The following is a 17,101-nucleotide window of genomic DNA, read 5'->3' on the forward strand; positions in this document are numbered from 1 at the left end:
AATAACTCACTCATTAATAGTATAAAACCTAACCAAACAAGCTTCTACATCAAATCACATAAATAGAAAGTGAACAAAGGAAAAGAAGAAAGATTTATAAATTTAAGTTTACAAGCAAAACATACATATATGTAACCACCTATGTATATGTCAGCGTTAAGCCAGGATTTACACACATAAGTTCTTTTACAATGAAAATACAATACAATTCTATAAAACTTTAACATTACTATTGTTTACAACAAAAAGCCACGCCTGAGTTATTCAGTGGTTTTTACACAATTAGCCATTTTGTGTTGGTTATAGCAACTACAACTTCTTTTATACAAACAAATGTAATTACTGCGAAACAATTCACAAAACATAGCTTAATATTCAAAATACATATTTTAGTGATTTTACATGACTCACATTTAATTTATTTTACATGAATTACTTTTAAGTAATATTAACTAACATTGTTATTATCCAGCCTAATAATAGATGGCGCCAACAACATCATTGCATAACAATTACAATACTTAATTAAATTATTAGTACTGTTAATTATAATATAAATTATTATTAATATTTATGCTTTATTCATATTTAATCATTTATACAGTCATTTGTGTTTTTAAACAATAATATAAACATTAAACATCTTCTGAACATTTTCACATCAAAACAGTGTCTGCTAATTATTAAATATGGTAGAATAACAGTTTTGTTGCTAATAATAAATAAATATTAACATAGAATAAACTAAACTATATATTATTATGTTAATTATTGCCAACAGTGGCGTTTGCGCCCATATATACATATAAATACATTTTAACATACTAATGCCTCGTTTCGGCTTGTTATAGGTACCCATTAAGGGACACCTCTTCTATTATTCTTCATTTACCATTTTTTAAGAATATAATATATATAATATTTAATAACCTCCATAATATAATGTATATATAATATTTAAAAACCTCCAAAGCTCCACAGATATTTAACAAACAAGTCTAGTTCAAATTGTAATCCTTAAGCGTGTCCAAAATTCACAGGTACTTTCTAGTGGTATTAGTGGTAGTTTTCCAATTACAGCACAAGAGCGCATTATGCGGCATAATGCTCAACTAAGCTTCAGCACAATTCGGCATTGTGCGTCACTGAGTCACATTATGCTCTGTAATTGGAAAACTACCATTAAGTACATACAGGTAGTTTTTACAGTAGAATTATGCTGAAGCCTAACTAAGCTAAGCATAATGCGCTCTTGTGCTGTAATTGGAAAACTACCAGTGGTAATTAATTTTAGCGAATAGGCTATTCTATGTGTAAAATTCAAAGAGGCTAAAGGTACAACTTCTCTTTTTAGTCTGTGCAAAAGTAACAAACGCTACCTGTTTGGACTTTTTGGCGGGAACGCGAGGAGTGAAGTTGTGTGATTTATTTTATTTTGTCTATTTCGTGTTTTTTCAGGTTTAAATGTGTAATAACGGTGGTTTATTAACTGTTTAATATCTGTGAAAGTGCACAAATGTGGGAAAATGAAACAAAGTTGCTGGACGTAACTTCTCTCTCGGGTTCCTCCAAAAAGTCCACTGAAAAAATCTCAGTAGATGACCACCATTTTACTGCGATTATATTTCATCCCATATCAACTCATTTCATTTCACTCCATTTTATCATTTTTCATAAAAATAAGAAAATAAATTAAAATAAGACATGACTTAAAGGTCTTAGTTACCAGGTCATAAATCCATTAAAAATGCTACCTGTTTATTGTCTATAGTTTCTTTCCAATTCAAAGATGGTGAGTGGCTTGTACAATTTAATTAATTTTATTAAAATAACACGAAGTTAATCTTCTTATGATTAATATCCAAAGCTAAACTTGTGCATAACTTAGTAATGCGTCGTTATTTATCAATGCATCTTAATCAGTGTATTCGAAAGTGTTTACGATGAATTTACCATGAGACCTCGTGGCGACATTGTTATCGTGATGATATTTGTGCTTTTAGCCGCCCAAGAAGGACGCGAAGGCTTCGGCCAAACAGCCTCAAAAAACACAGAAGAAGAAGGAAGGATCCGGTGGCGGCAAAGCCAAGAAGAAGGTAAATATTGGAAAGTCACTGAAGTGAGGTTATCTCGAATGTGTTAAATTAAAATTTAACAAGTCACCATAAATTTACTACAAATTACCATTACTTAGTTTTAAATTGTTGATATCTATGTGTAGATAGAATTTGAAGCTACATCTTTTAAATAAATTAACAACGGTGCCATGTGATTACACATAATAAAACTTGAAATATGTGAGAGTACAAACTGATATATTGAGTCTGATGGCAATAATTCTAAATCTTCCTGAAAATAAATAATTTACAAAAACGCTAATATTGAGTTAATAATTTGCAGAAGTGGTCCAAAGGAAAAGTTCGTGACAAGTTGAACAACCAGGTGTTGTTTGATAAACCCACATATGAGAAACTGTACAAGGAAGTCCCACAGTACAAGCTAATCACACCTGCTGTCGTATCTGAAAGGTTAAAGGTCCGAGGTTCCCTGGCGAGAAGAGCACTCATCGAACTTAGGGAAAAAGGTTAGCTATCGGTGAATTGTTTTAAATTGAAGAATATATAATATATAATTAATATCGTGTAGCCTTGATATTCGACTAATGGCGTAACTTGCTACCGAAATAACAGCAATTTAAATTGAACATGCTTTATGATTAAGTGGCAGTTTAACGGAACGAAAAAGCGAAGACAAGTGCTACTACTAAAGATTAACCTAAACTACAAATATCTTATATATAAAAAACTACACAACTGGCACTTCATTAATGTAGATGGCCAGACTAGCCGTTCATTGGTCACATGGTGTATTGTGGTCCCTGATGCAAATATACAACAAATTATGAATTATATTTGATGTTGGACTCGATTCTTTTATAATACAGTAGTCTTATGTTTTAAAATGAAATGTAATAACACTTCAAGTAAAAACAGAGACTGTATAGTCCCATCACTAAATTTACAATTTGTTGTAGGTTGTAATAGATGAAATGTGTTTTTATGTTTATATGATGAAGTAGAAACATTGCAAAGTTGGCTTGACATTTCAAGGAATTGTTTTATAACAATATGGTCAACAGAAAGTGTTTTTTCAACACATCCATTAATATTCCATATATACAATTTAGTACTGTTTCACTAGATGGTTACAAAAATAGATACGTCATGTGATATCAAAATATGTCATGCCATAGTCATCCATGATAAATGTACTACATGCTCTTAATAGTCTTAAAATAGTTTCCCGCTTCTTTAAGAGTATTGCTTTGGTTATTTGATTGAAACAATCCCTATATATGAAGATATTTTTCAGCAGAATATTGACAGGATTCTAACAGTTATCATATTAATTTGTAATTAAAACTACTTTTACCGTTTTGTTCTATTACTTTTTATCTTGCAAAGTTTTGAATGCATTACAGTTTTAGGCAGTGTTAGGCTGTCAGTAAAAGTGATTTTAATTAGAGAGTTACAGCTCAGAAACGCAAAGAAAATGCTTTATAAAAGATTATTGCAACCTCTAAATAATGCTCGTCAATAAATAATAATACTATAAGAAGAAACAAACATATTTTTTCAAGAAATTCATAAAATTCATAATTACAAAACAATTATTCATTCTTCCTTCAATGTTCGAATTTGAAGATCAAGAGATATAGTATTTAATGACACTGCTATAATCTACCCAATGAAATTCAAGCAATACACATACAATCGACAAAAACATTTAGATTTTTCGACTAAATATGATGAATCATTTAACTGGATAAACCATGACAGCATTAAAACTGATATATTGAGACTGATCACAACTGTAACGATGAATTAGTTTGTAACTTTAATCTGACTTTTTATTAATCTGTAATTATTTCATGTGCAGGTCTCATCAAACAGGTAGTCCAACACCATGGGCAGGTGATCTACACGCGTGCGACCAAGGGCGATGATCCAGTCGCATAAACTATGATATAAGTTAAAAAAATAAAAACAAAAAAAGACAATTTCATTCTTTTATTCTGTTTTAAGACTTTGTGTAGGTTTCACATTTTTACTAAAAAATTTCATGAACCACAAGACATTAGGTACCTATTTGAAAATATTAAAAAAAGTTTTGTTAAAACATTAACATCAATTATCGCACAGCAATTTTGTATTTGTCATCGAGATCAATGACAGCAAATCTAGCAGACGGATAAAGATCACGCAAACGATCCTTTAATTTATTGGCATGTTCCTCGTTGGCAGTCTCTACCACAACATTCACCTGTAAAATGCGGAATAGCCGTGATTCCTCAGAAGATCGTACAAATCGTGCCCAATTTTTTTTTTTTCACTAGGTACCAAAATGCACTGAGTGTGCATGACTTACGACCTTATCGCCTAAATAGTGATGAATACTTACCGAAACCCTTGACGCCAACAAATCAATCATAGCTAACGTTCATGAGCGACGATAACCAGTAACCATCAAGTGAGCCGTATGCTCGTTGGCTTACAACGGAAATAAATCACTTCAATCAACATTTTTGTAGTTTCGAGTTAAGCAGATCGAAATTTCAACTATAAGCATTGACAATAAGATTAAAATTCATTTAATACATTACATTTGTCATTTATTAAAAGAATGTCGGAAAAAAAAGTAGATAAGAAAATCGGTGGCACAGAAAATTAAATGTCTATATAAACGGATATGTACCTATGTACAGAAATAAATGTTTGAGATTAAGTTGATAATTTTAATGGGCAAATCGTTACCCATCTTGAGCCTTTTTATGTCTATTAAAAAAAAATTTATTTGACAGTAACTATTTTACAGTTCGTTAAATATGGTTAAATTTAAAAAAATCTCATTTAGTGCGACATTTCGATTCTATATTCTACAATCAAAATTCTTACCCAAGTAGAGCCAACATCGCTGTGCACCCACATTTGCTCAGTAACAAGACTCTTCAGAACGGCATTCTCATTTGCGATCGTTTTAGCCAGGTGTTCCAGTCCCGATCGATGGTCGGGCACGGCAACCGCAAACCGAAGGAGTCTACCGCTAGCACCGAGCCCACGTTGTATAGAACGAGACAGGCGACCCGAGTCTACGTTTCCACTGCTCAGCACACATACCGCCCTTGATGCAAATCCATTTTTATTAATTAAGAAAGATGTGTGGTGTCGTGGGACACCGAACAGGAACGAAGTTCCTTATTATAAAAATATTAATTTTAAGTTCTATTCGAGGTATAAAGAAAATAAAACTGGAGGTTTCGCAACAATCCACGGTCATTCGGTAACGTGCGAACTTATTGTGGTACACTTCATTCGCGGTTGTTTGCATAAGAGTTAGTGTATTGCGCAAACGAACGCTCTGAGATCGTGGTCAACGAATGATAAAAAATTATGTTATATTTTGTACGTTATTACAAAGTTAAGTCGTACACGCATTACTAATAAAAATCTTACGTTACGGACGTTTTTTCCGGTTAGTGTACCCCTCCCCATCGTCCCATAAAGAACTTCGTTCCAAAAAAAAACCTTATTCTATCTTACTATGAAATAAAAGAGTTAAATCTCATTTCTGTATTTTTCTGTGAAACGAAAATATTTTATAAGCAAAATTAAAATGCTCATAACTGAGGCTATCAGCGCAAAAGTGGCCTAACCCACAATTTTTCGTGCTTATATATTGCAATTAACTGAAAACATAATAAAATTTGATCCAAAACCTGTCTATCCCTGGTTTCACCCATAGATCGTAGATGGTTTCGAAAACATTGTTTTTGGGCGTATATGTTTTTGGACCTACGAAGCAGTGTAAAAGTAAATTCAAATTTCATTATCTATGGTCAGCTTAGGCCATCTTTGCGTTGACGGCCTCAACTATACGCTTACCGTTTTCCACGGAGCTCTGGTACTAAACCTTGCATGACAGCTGCTACAGCACAGACTCCAGCGCAGTCCGTTACAAGCCGTTCCCGTTCTAATACTGATATCATAGCACGGGCGATATATGACTCTTCAACTACCAACTGAAACATTTCAATATATCCAAGGTGATTTAGAGATATTAGTCTGTCTCCAGACTTTTACAGATAACTTATAACTATACAGGAAGTCTAATAAATTGAACTTAAAACTCCTTATCGAAAAAAACAGATCACATTCTATTTTTACTGTCAGGAAGTTAACACGACCAAGTAACACAATTTCATTTCATTATGTTTTTGTACCTAATTAATACGAGCCAAATTATACGCATATTAATATATTTTATGAAAGCTAAGCAGATAAGTCAATTACATCAAAGAAGTATAGCATCTCAAATGCATATAAGTACTCAAGGATTTTTATTATATTGCTGTAGATGGGCAATGTTAAGATTTATTGAGCATGTTGAACGGTTAATTCATAAACATCACGTACCTCCTGGTACTGGTAGTAGGGCGTATAGTGTAACAGCAGACTCGCGATTTAGTACTTTGTACTGTAGTAGTACTGCTTTAGATTTTACTGTGATACAGTGGCAGGTGGACAATCCCTGCGACCTCTACATAGCAGGTAGCTAAACAAGCGAACAACAAAAGCCACTGGCGTCACGACCAGACAACCATAAATGTTACTGAATGCATATCTTTTTAAAAGTTAGTGCACTATCGCTTCAACGTACGCGCCATTTTTTACGAGACAATGATTTTACTAATGACATTAGAACTCGACCAGGAACATATTAAGTCAAACTAATTCGCTATCGGAGAGTAATAAGACAAATCACCATTCTATCAAGTCGTCCTTTAATAGTAGCAAAAGTATTGTCTCCAACTCTAGAAGCGTTGAGTCCCTCTGCAAGATTCGAGACGATCGGCACGGAGACTGGTTTACCAGCCTGAAGTGCCTTCATCATCTTTGGCACTTTTGCACATTCAGCACCCTAGAAAATATCATAATAAAAATTCGAGAACAAAAACTTTCTACATAATATTACCCCAAAAATTTATTTTTTACCATGTTTTTGCATGGCACAATTTTAAATACGTGTCGGATTGTTCAGAAGTTTTTGCAGGACGAAACATCAGACGAAATTAAAACTGAAAATGAACTCCACTTGCCTTAGGCCCATGGTTTTCAGTTTTTACCGAAATTCATAAAAATTAGTAAATAAAAACTTTGTACATAATAATAGTTTTATAATAATAATACGTTCATAATAATATTAACAATAGTGGATACAAATTTAATGACATGCAGTTTAAAATAAAGTAACCCTCAAAAACCGTTACTATTAAATCCAAGCGATTGTTTAAGCTGTAATTAATTGTGATTTATAACATTTTCGTTTGTTTATTTAGGTATTTATACTCTGTGCCCAAAACAAAAAAAAAATAATCGACTGAAGTTGATGTCATGCGCACCGCACTCTCTTCTAATCGACCGTAGTAGAATTCTCTTACCTATTAAAGCATCTTTATGAAATCTATTATACTTACACAATACGGTATAAAAATATATATACGAACAGCATACTTATTTACTGATTAATAAAGGAATAAGTTACGTAGATCAAACACGAGCATTTTAGTCTCTTGCATGAAACAAGTAATGCTGCGAGCAAAGCGCCGCTGGCGACCGGAACAATTACTGCATCTGTCTCTGGCAATTGCGTGATGATCTCGATGCCGACTGTGCCCAACCCAGCCATCACCAAAGGGTCGTCGGCGCTAAAGCAGATTAGAGAGATTTAAGCCATATGTGAATTTTGAAAAAGGTCCTAGTTATAAAAGTAAAAAAATCCTGGGCAAGTTTTCCATTGTTATAATGGTTTTTTTTCCTACCTATGCTGATAGCCTTAAGATGCTATTTCAGCTTCGCCCTAACATGTAGGTGAGCTCACGGGGCTCGAACCTGACGACGTTGCTATCACTAACCCTAGCAAGAGCCGTGCTTCGCAGAATCTACCACTGGATCGGAAACGCGACCCACTGAGAAGACCCGACGAGAAACTCGGTGGGCTGTGTCTGTGGGTTAATTTACTCGTTGAGCCCTTCGTCGCAAGCGATGGGTTCAACGAAAATGATGACCGGTGCTTAAGGTAGGTACCTAAAATCACCGTTAGTGGATCGGGAGGATCCGAAATGACATGTTGTTGTTATGAAATACTCACTCGTAAAATTTTGCACTTTTAAAAATGAATAGAGAATGATTTACGTTATCATACTTAATAGCTGGCGGTCAAAATTCGATCAAAATGGTTGGTGATAGATAAATTTTTCATTATGCCTTTATACACTAGTGATCGAAAGCAATTGTAAGAAAAAAAAAGATGTGTGGTGTCGTGGGACACCGGATAGGAACGAAGTTCCCAATTATAAAAATATTAATTTAAAGTTCTATTCGAGGTATGAAGAAAGAGAGAGAGAGACAGAGAGAGAGAGACAGACAGACAGACAGACAGAGAAACATGCGACGCCGCACAGCTTACAATAGCTTACTATAGCAAAAAGTGTCGTGACAACTTTTCGTAAGAATTTATAGCAAAAAGTGTCGTGACAACTTTTCGTAAGAATTTTTTCCGTCTAGCCCCCTTTCACAACGCGCGATAAGGAACTTCGTTCCAAAAGTATAACCATACTATGCATGCTAATATAAATATATGTATTAGTAGTATTAACGCACAATTTAATACGATCTCAGCAGAAATCGCTACAACCGGCCGTAATGCCCGTAATATCACTAAATATCTAAGTCCTTATTATTTAAATTTATTTTTAAATGACTGATTATAGACAATTTAAAGTAGCTAAATTATTATCTGAGAAACATCGTCTCGAAGACCGAATAATACGGAAGATATTACAATGTATATACGTGTGTATAATATATGTATGTGTATGTATATAATGTATAATTTTATAAATGTATATATGTGTGCATAATGTGTATATAATGAATAGAACAGTTCAATCAACCAAAATATTTCGTCAAACCTCAATAGGATTTGTCTACTTTCACGTTGTACTTTTTTGGCGTAAGCTAGAGCGTCGTCATAACTGGTCCCGTACAGAACAACATCCGCTCCTAATTCGGTACAACGATGAGCCAGGGCAGGAGAGGTGCGATCGGGAAGAACAACAGTTACCTACATAAACATTAATAGATTCATTAATTCATTAATTCAGACGTCGTCGTGGCCTAACTGATAAGACGTCCGGTGCATTCGTGTTGAGCGATGCACCGGTGTTCGAATCTCAGGCGGGTACCAATTTTTCTAATGAAATACGTACTTAACAAACGGTCACGATTGACTTCCACGGTGAAGGAATAGCATCGTGTAATAAAAATGAAACCCGCAAAATTATAATTTGCGTAATAATTCCTGGTGGTAGGACCTCTCGTGAGTCCGTGCGGGTGGGTACCACCACCCTGCCTATTTCTGCCGTGAAGGCGGTAATGCGTTTCGGTTTGAAGGGTGGGGTAGCCGTTGTAACTATACTTAAGACATTAGAACTTATATCTCAAAGTGGGTGGCGCACTTACGTTGTGGTTGTCTATGGGCTCGAGTAACCACTTAACACCAGGTGGGCTGTGAGCTCGTCCACCCATCTAAGCAATAAAAATAAATTACATTAAATTAAAGACTAATTAATCCATTTTATTTTTTATTGATTGCATGAAACAGACAGACGGTCATTGCTCGAAGTATTGAAAGATAACCTTTGACAAAATGACCAATGTTCTATTAAGAGTTTTAATCTAATGTTACCGATACCTGTTTCATATTAATTTCCGATTATAAATAGTTTTCTAGGCTACATAGTTTCAGCACCACGGAACATTTACATGTTAAATCAAATGCTATCTGTCGCTGGGTTGCTACACTTATCATTGTTATACCCATTTTTGGACTAGTGTCCACTGGGCACTCGCTACTACTACAGGGGTCACCAATTAGTTTCGCTCGGGGTCAATTTTATACGAAATAATGAATAATTTTATACGAGACGAAATAATTAACGTGGTCCGCATAACATTTAATAAAAAAATATTTATTATACAAATATAATTACGGATATAAATTTTTTTTTCTTTCAGATCAATGACAAATATGAATTAGGTATATTTTTGTTGTGGACTATCTCCTTCATATTTGAAGTGCAAACTCCAAAATTAAATTTAATCCTGGAGATGTTCATATGTATTATCCTCAATGAAGTTCATCTTCGAAAATGCTGCTTCACAAATATATGTTGACCCAAACAAAGTAAGAAGTTACAAAGTTATTTTTTGTAGTTATGAATATTTATTATCACACACAAATTATCTGTATGTTTCTGTGTTCTCGCGGTCCGCACGAAAACGGACCGCGGTCCGGAAGCGAACCGCGATCCGCCGATTGGTGACCCCTGCACTAATGCCTAAGCAGCGAAATTTAGTGTGTGCGCTATTTAATATTTTTAAATCGCTAAAAATATTTTTCCCTTACCCAAGACTGTTTAAGTATGATCCGATTGAAAATTCTCTAAAATAAATAGTTAATAAAATAAAATTTCATATCTTAATCTTAATTTTTGATTTTACAATTTACACTGTAATATAACTTATTATATTACAATTTTTTTCTTTTTTTTACCGGGATGCCGAAGAAACTTGCATGGTAAGCAGCGCCCAATGCCATGTTTCCTTGTGATGGTACTATTATTCCTCTGTCCATTATTTTTTCACCGTACGCCACAAGAGCGTTACGCATACCGCGTTCAGCACAACTTTTCATGAAAAAAAAAGAGTACACGCTGGGCTTAAAGGACGGAATCTTCTCATAAAAACAAAACAATACCTCCTCATTATGAAGTAGAATAAGTATTAAATTAATATTAACGCAAAAAATGAAGTAGGTAACAAGGGCGGATCCAGCTTTGTTGCCAGGAGGGGGTCACATAGTCATGGTCAAGTCAAGAACTTTTAATTTAATTTTGATAACAATAGATACAAGTAAAAAGTAGGTATTTTATTATAAGCACATTAAAGGTATAAGCACATTAAAGGTATAAAGAAGTTTTAGTTTTTTAACTTAGAACTATGTTATGATATGTTGAAGTTTAGTCGTTCCGATTCCGATTGAGGTTAGGATTCAATTTGAGGTTAGGCCTAGCTAGACGTTACGTAGTCGACAAGCGCGCGCGAGTGTGGCGCGGTAAAATTCAAATTTTCGATGCGTTCGTTCCCAAACATTTGCCATCATACAAAGTTATTATATTATATTAAATTAATTAAGGAGCAATATAAGGAGCAACAATATACCTAGTCTTGCCATAAATACTGAAACAAAGGAAAAAAAAAATCTATTGCAAATAACATTTATTACTTTTACAGTGTGTTAGTTTAATACATAAATATAAAACAATTTAAAGTATAAAAAGCTTATTCGAAGTGGTCTCCATTGGCTGCAATACAGTCCTTTAAACGTTGAGGCCAGTTATCAATAGAAGCACGCACTCTTTCTATGGGAAAATTTTTCACTGCTAATCGTGCGGATTGTTTTAGGGACTCCAAATTATCATGGCGTTTAGAGCAAGCCGTACTCTCTAAAACTGACCATAAATCATAATCCAGCGGATTAAGATCGGGACTAGACGACGGCCAGTCTTCAGCTCTGATGTAGTCCGAAACGTTCGTTTCCAACCAAGACTGCGTAGACCGAGCTTTATGACCTGGCGCCGAGTCTTGCTGGAAGGACCATTCTTGATTATTGAACATGGTGTTGTTAAGGGGCTTCACTACCTTCTCAAGAATGGTATCTTGATACACTTGTGCCGATGTTTTGATACCTTTTTCACAAAAGTATGGCTCAGTCACTCCTTCATAGCTAATACCCCACCAAACCATCACTGAAGTCGGATAGTGCCCACGTTGCACTCCGCGACTAATTGGGAAGCTTCCTTAGAGCTTTGAGCATAAATACGGTCATTTTGTTTGTTAAAATGTTGCTTAATTGTAAAAAAATTCTCATCCGTAAACAAAATTTTTCTATGACCTCCCTTTGCGTACCGTTGCAGTAGTTGTTTCGATTTTACCACCCTATTCTCTTTTAAACTATCAGTTTAGAAATGACCACTAGGTCTCTTAAAGGCTGCAAGTCTTAAGTCATATTTTAAAATACGCGACATGGTTCTAGGTGGGGATCTCGCCCAAGCCCTGGCCTTCTAAGTGTTTCGGGTCCCCCTCATATGTCGGTCTGGGGACCGGCGAGGGGGACCTAAGAAGACGTCGTGCAAGCTGCTCTGCACGCGTTTTACGCAAGAGCATCCGGGTGATGGAAGGCCGGCTATCCTCGACCCACGCTGGTTCTGACCCAGCGGGGTATTCCATAGGATAGCTCACTCTAACCGGCGCCATCTAGGCGGGCTCCGGATAGCCTGCCGACCGAGAGGGCTGGTGGTCGTGGCGCCGACGACCGCCAGTCCGGCGTCCCGAGGGGGAGGGTGATGGGAGAGATGTGCTCCGCACTAAACACTTCACTTTCCCCCCTTTGCCTTTTCATGAGTTCTGTTCTCATGTGAGGTTTGGACGTTGGTTGTTGAGCGACAGGAGGTTTTAGTCGGTTCGACTCCGACATGCTCCGCCCGCCGTCCCCAGTGGAGGGCGGAAGTCCGGCGATTTCCTCCTGACCAAAAAAAAAAAAAAAGGTGCTATCTTCATCTCCCGAGATAAAATCTTTTGCTTTCGGACAGGATTTCTTCGAATTCTTTCCCTTACTGCTTTGACCACCTTTTTCGTACGAACACTACGTGGACGGCTAGATATTTTTCTGGCACAAACAGAGGAGGTCATTGTATCTATTAATAGCCGGGTACACAAACATTTTACTAATACCAAGCGTATGGAGAGTTTTAAAAATTGCATTTGGCTCCATACCTACTTTGCGTAATGCAATCACAGCGATTCGCTTTTCTTTATCACCCCACTCCATTTTAATATCGCAAAATATTGTACAATGTATTGGCGCCAAAATGAGAAAACTCAATGAGCAATCATATAAAAATGATAGATTCCAAATTCAAATGTAATATTTTGTTTATTTTTAATTGTAACAGTATTTATGGCCAGACTAAGTATTGTGTCCTTAAATCATTATGTTCAATATGTGGTCCACCTAGGTCCTGGAACCAGCTCAGGGGGGGGTCATGACCCCATGACCCCCCCCCTGGATCCGCCCTTGGTAGGTAACCAAAAATCAATTAAATATAATGAGTTCCAACATCGACGAACCCCATTAAAATCACATCAACGTTATGCATTCAAAAATCGGTTGGTTTAGTGCTGTACGTTCACTTCATCGTATTTTCTATGCAAAATAGTTTGCATTCGTATAAAAAACACTACAGCAAACTGTCAGCAGTATTCTTCTCAGTACATAACAATAATAAAAAATGGGTGTGATTTTTCTAAAATAATTTCGTGTTTGTACCTGCCAGTGTACTGAAGGTTTTCACATTTTAAATATATGTTGTAATCCATATGTTTACTGAGTTTTGCTTCCTGTAATAGTAAAAGAACGTAGAAAAGATTTGTATTTAAGGGTAAATAAGTAATTTAAATTAGCATCTTCAGTTGTAGTAGCTCCCGGGTAATTACCCGTATAATAACCAGACAGACCCTGGTTATGATTGTCTGACACTGACCGAGTAAAATTTGAAAATTGAAACGGTAAATTTAAAAACTGCCGTTTTTTCAATACTAACACATAGCGGAGTGTGTATTATCCCACTTTCAATTCTTTCGACTGCTTGTTTGATTTCATTGAAAGACAGCACATGGGGACGTTCACAGTCAATTCTATCATCAACCTAAAAAAATTGTTTCGTCCTTATTAAATTTTCAATCCATTGTTTTACTTTACCACATTTACTTAACTAAAAACCAAAGCTACCATTTTAAACGATTATTTACAACTTTTAAATTTGGCCTCAAAGTGAGTAATTAAATTAATATGTAATCGGTGTTATTTAATTATTTCATAGAAGCACGATTTTTTTTTCATTTCCGATAGACTTCAAAGTGACGTTTGTATGATTTCAGATCTGGCCAAAGAGCGTCTACGTAATTTTATGCTAGATGAGAACTGAAACCAAAGCTTTCGCAAGCAAACTACTTTTATTTAAGCCTTTTTTATTATCTTCTGAGATTATTTATTGGAAGAGGGTATTACAATATATTATTTCATTAGATTACTATAATAAATGACATATAGGGCGTGAAAGGAGTAGTCTACCTGTCACTACGATCCACATAGACCTATCGAGTAGAACTCAACACCACGGAGAGGACATCCGTGCTCTTCTAAAGGGTTCGCACTCTCAGCACCATGGATAGTATCTCGTCCCGATTTAGGCGCGGTAGCTCCACTATCAGTCTTCGGCCAGCCCAAACCGTGGGCCTAAAAGGTCAAGTACTAAAGCGTCAACGTCGGGATGACATTCCGTCTCCACATCAGGATAGTACGCGGCCGAGTCGCGTTACTACTCGGTCGACTCTTCCCCATGATTTGAAACCGAAGTAAATTGGCCCTTCGTAACTAGCATATCTTGACATGACCTATGCATGGTATTGTTCGCTCACGCGGCCCACGCATAAATTGTCTCCAGGTCATCCCCGTTTCTGCAGGATAGCCGTCGGAGCACAGTGGTATGTGAGGAATGTTGATCTTCACGACGCCCTAATACAGAAACGATACGTAAGTATCTTAAGAACACGTCAGAACGTTGCTTTGAAAAAGCGGCGCGACACAATAGCCCTCATCGCGGTGGTTGCCAATTACATATCCACCCAGTCGATGGGGCAACGCCTCGTGAGCTCACCTACCAGTCTATGACCAACTAGTCCCTTAGGCAGCGAATAATTATGGGGAAAAAAATGTGGCCAACGAGTGATATTAGAGACCAATCCATATATATTCTGAAAATTTGGATTAATTTTACAATTTTTTTTAAATATAATGTTGTATCAAACTTTTTGCTAACATCATATTATAAGCTTACTAAATTAAATAACATGCATTCTGCAAATAAGTTGATAAATACAATTATTAATCTTCATATTTCTCAATCTTTTTAAATTTGTTGAAGAACCCAATACTTATATTATTCAACACGCTAGGCAGCATCTTGGCTTTGCCCCTGGCATTGCTGAAGTCCATGGGAGACGGTAACCACTCACCATCAGGTGGGCCGTATGCTGGTCTGTCTACAAGGGCAATTAAAAAATATACATCTAATGAATATTTTGAATTGTTTTTTGCAGTAAGATCACATCACTAATTGTTCTAAACAACAGAATAATACTGCTGTGTATAAAGTGACAAATGTTTTAATTGATTATGTATACATAATAATAAAACAATATTGGTTCTAAGTTTCTATACTTTTATGAAAGTTTAACTACTTAAATTAATATGTACAATGAATTAAACAGAAATTATTGTAACATTAATTTTTTTGTCCATATCTATGTATCAGAAAGTAAAATTTCCTTTTTTATTTAGTAGCTACTGAGTATCTTCTTAGGCAAAAAGCTGCAGATTATTATTAAATCATATGTTTCTTGTGATTACAAGGCCGTAGTATTAATTTGTGTTTAAAGTTGTATTCATGTTGTGCAAGTTGTGTATAAACCTCTTAATTGCATTCCACAAGTATTACTAGTTTTTGATGTGAAACAGAAACATTCACTTTAGTATGATTTTTTCTCAAAAAGACTGCAGACTGAAATACTGTGTATAACATTCTAAGCTTTTGAAAAATGAAGGCTTATACACACCATAAGGTAAAATGTAAACTTAAATTACAAAAACATTTATTATCTAATTAAATTTATTGTAATATTAGATTTTATGAAATCAATTAATTGCTAAGGCATCATTTTGTGCCTCTTGCGCTAACTGCACTTGAAGATTCAGTAATTTGTTTTTCAGTACAACTATTCCCATTAATACAATATTCTCTGGTTTAAGAGCTCCTGATGATTCTACATTATAAAAGAATTTGTTTGGTTTCGCTTCCCAGTTGAAGTCCGCCTCATACTGATCTTCATTAAGTTCAGTGTGCTCGCTTTTGGGCCATTCATCTGGTTTTGGATATAACGTATGTCTCATTATATTATCAGGGTCATATTCAAAGGACACACCAGCAGTTGGATTCCATTTTGCATGCTCTTTCCCAAAACCTTTTTTTGCATATGCCCGAAGCTTCAATTCCTGACCCTTGCGTAACTTAATGATCAATATTTCATCTGCTTCACCATAATCGGCCTGGTCTTCATCTCTATGTCGTGATGTAACAGGGACAACTCTAGGATCGCTCGATTTCAAATCAGCAGTTGTTACATGTCTTGTTTGTTCATCTGTGCATTTTACGTCTAATGTAAATTCGACACTGCATTCGGAACAAAAATCAACACACATGCAATCACGCGAGTACCTGATTTTGTCTACAACGTCGTCTGATATGAGCGGAATGAGACCGATGCGGTGTGCTAAGAATTCATCGCTCAAAACGGTGGAATTAGCTTCTAACTGTACCCAATCGATGGCCATTGTTGGTGTTTCAGCGATAAATACGCGTCTCATACTGTTTGCTACGCTTAATTCGGTATCTTCCACAACGAATTTTACATTTTCATCAGATAGTTCTGTTATGTGAACAGAGGGTTGATTTGCGTAAGGCATTTTCTGTTTCTTAAATCTAATTTAATGAATTAGGTTTCTTTTTAATGAAACTAACACCATCTAATATATAACAAAATAAATAACGAATAACACTTCCAAACAATCAACTTGTTAGCCAAATTCTAACCTCTGTGCTTGTCACATATTTTTTGTTTCATTTACTACACAGACAAAGGGAACGAAGCTCATACAACCAATTTTTTTGTAATAAAGATGTTTAACCTTGCTGGTGAATGAATGTAAAATGGAACTAAGCTAACCTTATGTATCATCATCATCAACTTATAGTAGTTCAACGCTGAAAATAGGCCTCTCCAATTGCCGAGCACGATCTTCA

General features: G+C 35.6%; 4 protein-coding genes across 6 annotated transcripts in view; 2 read left to right on the plus strand and 2 right to left on the minus strand.

Annotated features, from left to right (window-relative positions):
• Positions 1 to 17,101, plus strand: part of LOC101741242 (L-threonine ammonia-lyase) — a 66,989-nt gene that overhangs the window by 2,536 nt on the left and 47,352 nt on the right. The gene's annotated exons all lie outside the window — the stretch shown is intronic.
• On the plus strand, positions 1,338 to 4,060 carry RpS25 (ribosomal protein S25). Of its 2 annotated transcripts, XM_062675985.1 has the most exons (5): positions 1,338 to 1,365; positions 1,730 to 1,792; positions 2,004 to 2,096; positions 2,401 to 2,584; positions 3,940 to 4,060. In XM_062675985.1, the coding sequence occupies exons 2-5, from the start codon at positions 1,790 to 1,792 to the stop codon at positions 4,017 to 4,019; spliced, it is 360 nt and encodes a 119-aa protein (XP_062531969.1). In that variant the 5' UTR covers positions 1,338 to 1,365; positions 1,730 to 1,789; the 3' UTR covers positions 4,020 to 4,060.
• Positions 4,056 to 14,176, minus strand: LOC101746658 (L-threonine ammonia-lyase). Its single transcript, XM_038020358.2, has 10 exons — positions 13,972 to 14,176; positions 13,784 to 13,888; positions 13,510 to 13,580; positions 10,675 to 10,807; positions 9,032 to 9,183; positions 7,603 to 7,765; positions 6,823 to 6,978; positions 5,943 to 6,079; positions 4,956 to 5,181; positions 4,056 to 4,323 (listed from the first exon to the last, which is right to left on the minus strand). Exons 1-10 carry the CDS (start codon positions 13,972 to 13,974, stop codon positions 4,192 to 4,194), a joined length of 1,278 nt encoding a protein of 425 aa, XP_037876286.1. The 5' UTR covers positions 13,975 to 14,176; the 3' UTR covers positions 4,056 to 4,191.
• On the minus strand, positions 15,906 to 16,875 carry LOC732923 (DNA-directed RNA polymerase II polypeptide). The gene is given in 1 exon segment (NM_001046923.1): positions 15,906 to 16,875. A coding segment is annotated over 1 exon segment (828 nt). The 5' UTR covers positions 16,765 to 16,875; the 3' UTR covers positions 15,906 to 15,936.

Source organism: Bombyx mori, chromosome 25 (genome assembly GCF_030269925.1).
Source record: "Bombyx mori chromosome 25, ASM3026992v2".
Lineage (NCBI taxonomy): Eukaryota > Metazoa > Arthropoda > Insecta > Lepidoptera > Bombycidae > Bombyx > Bombyx mori.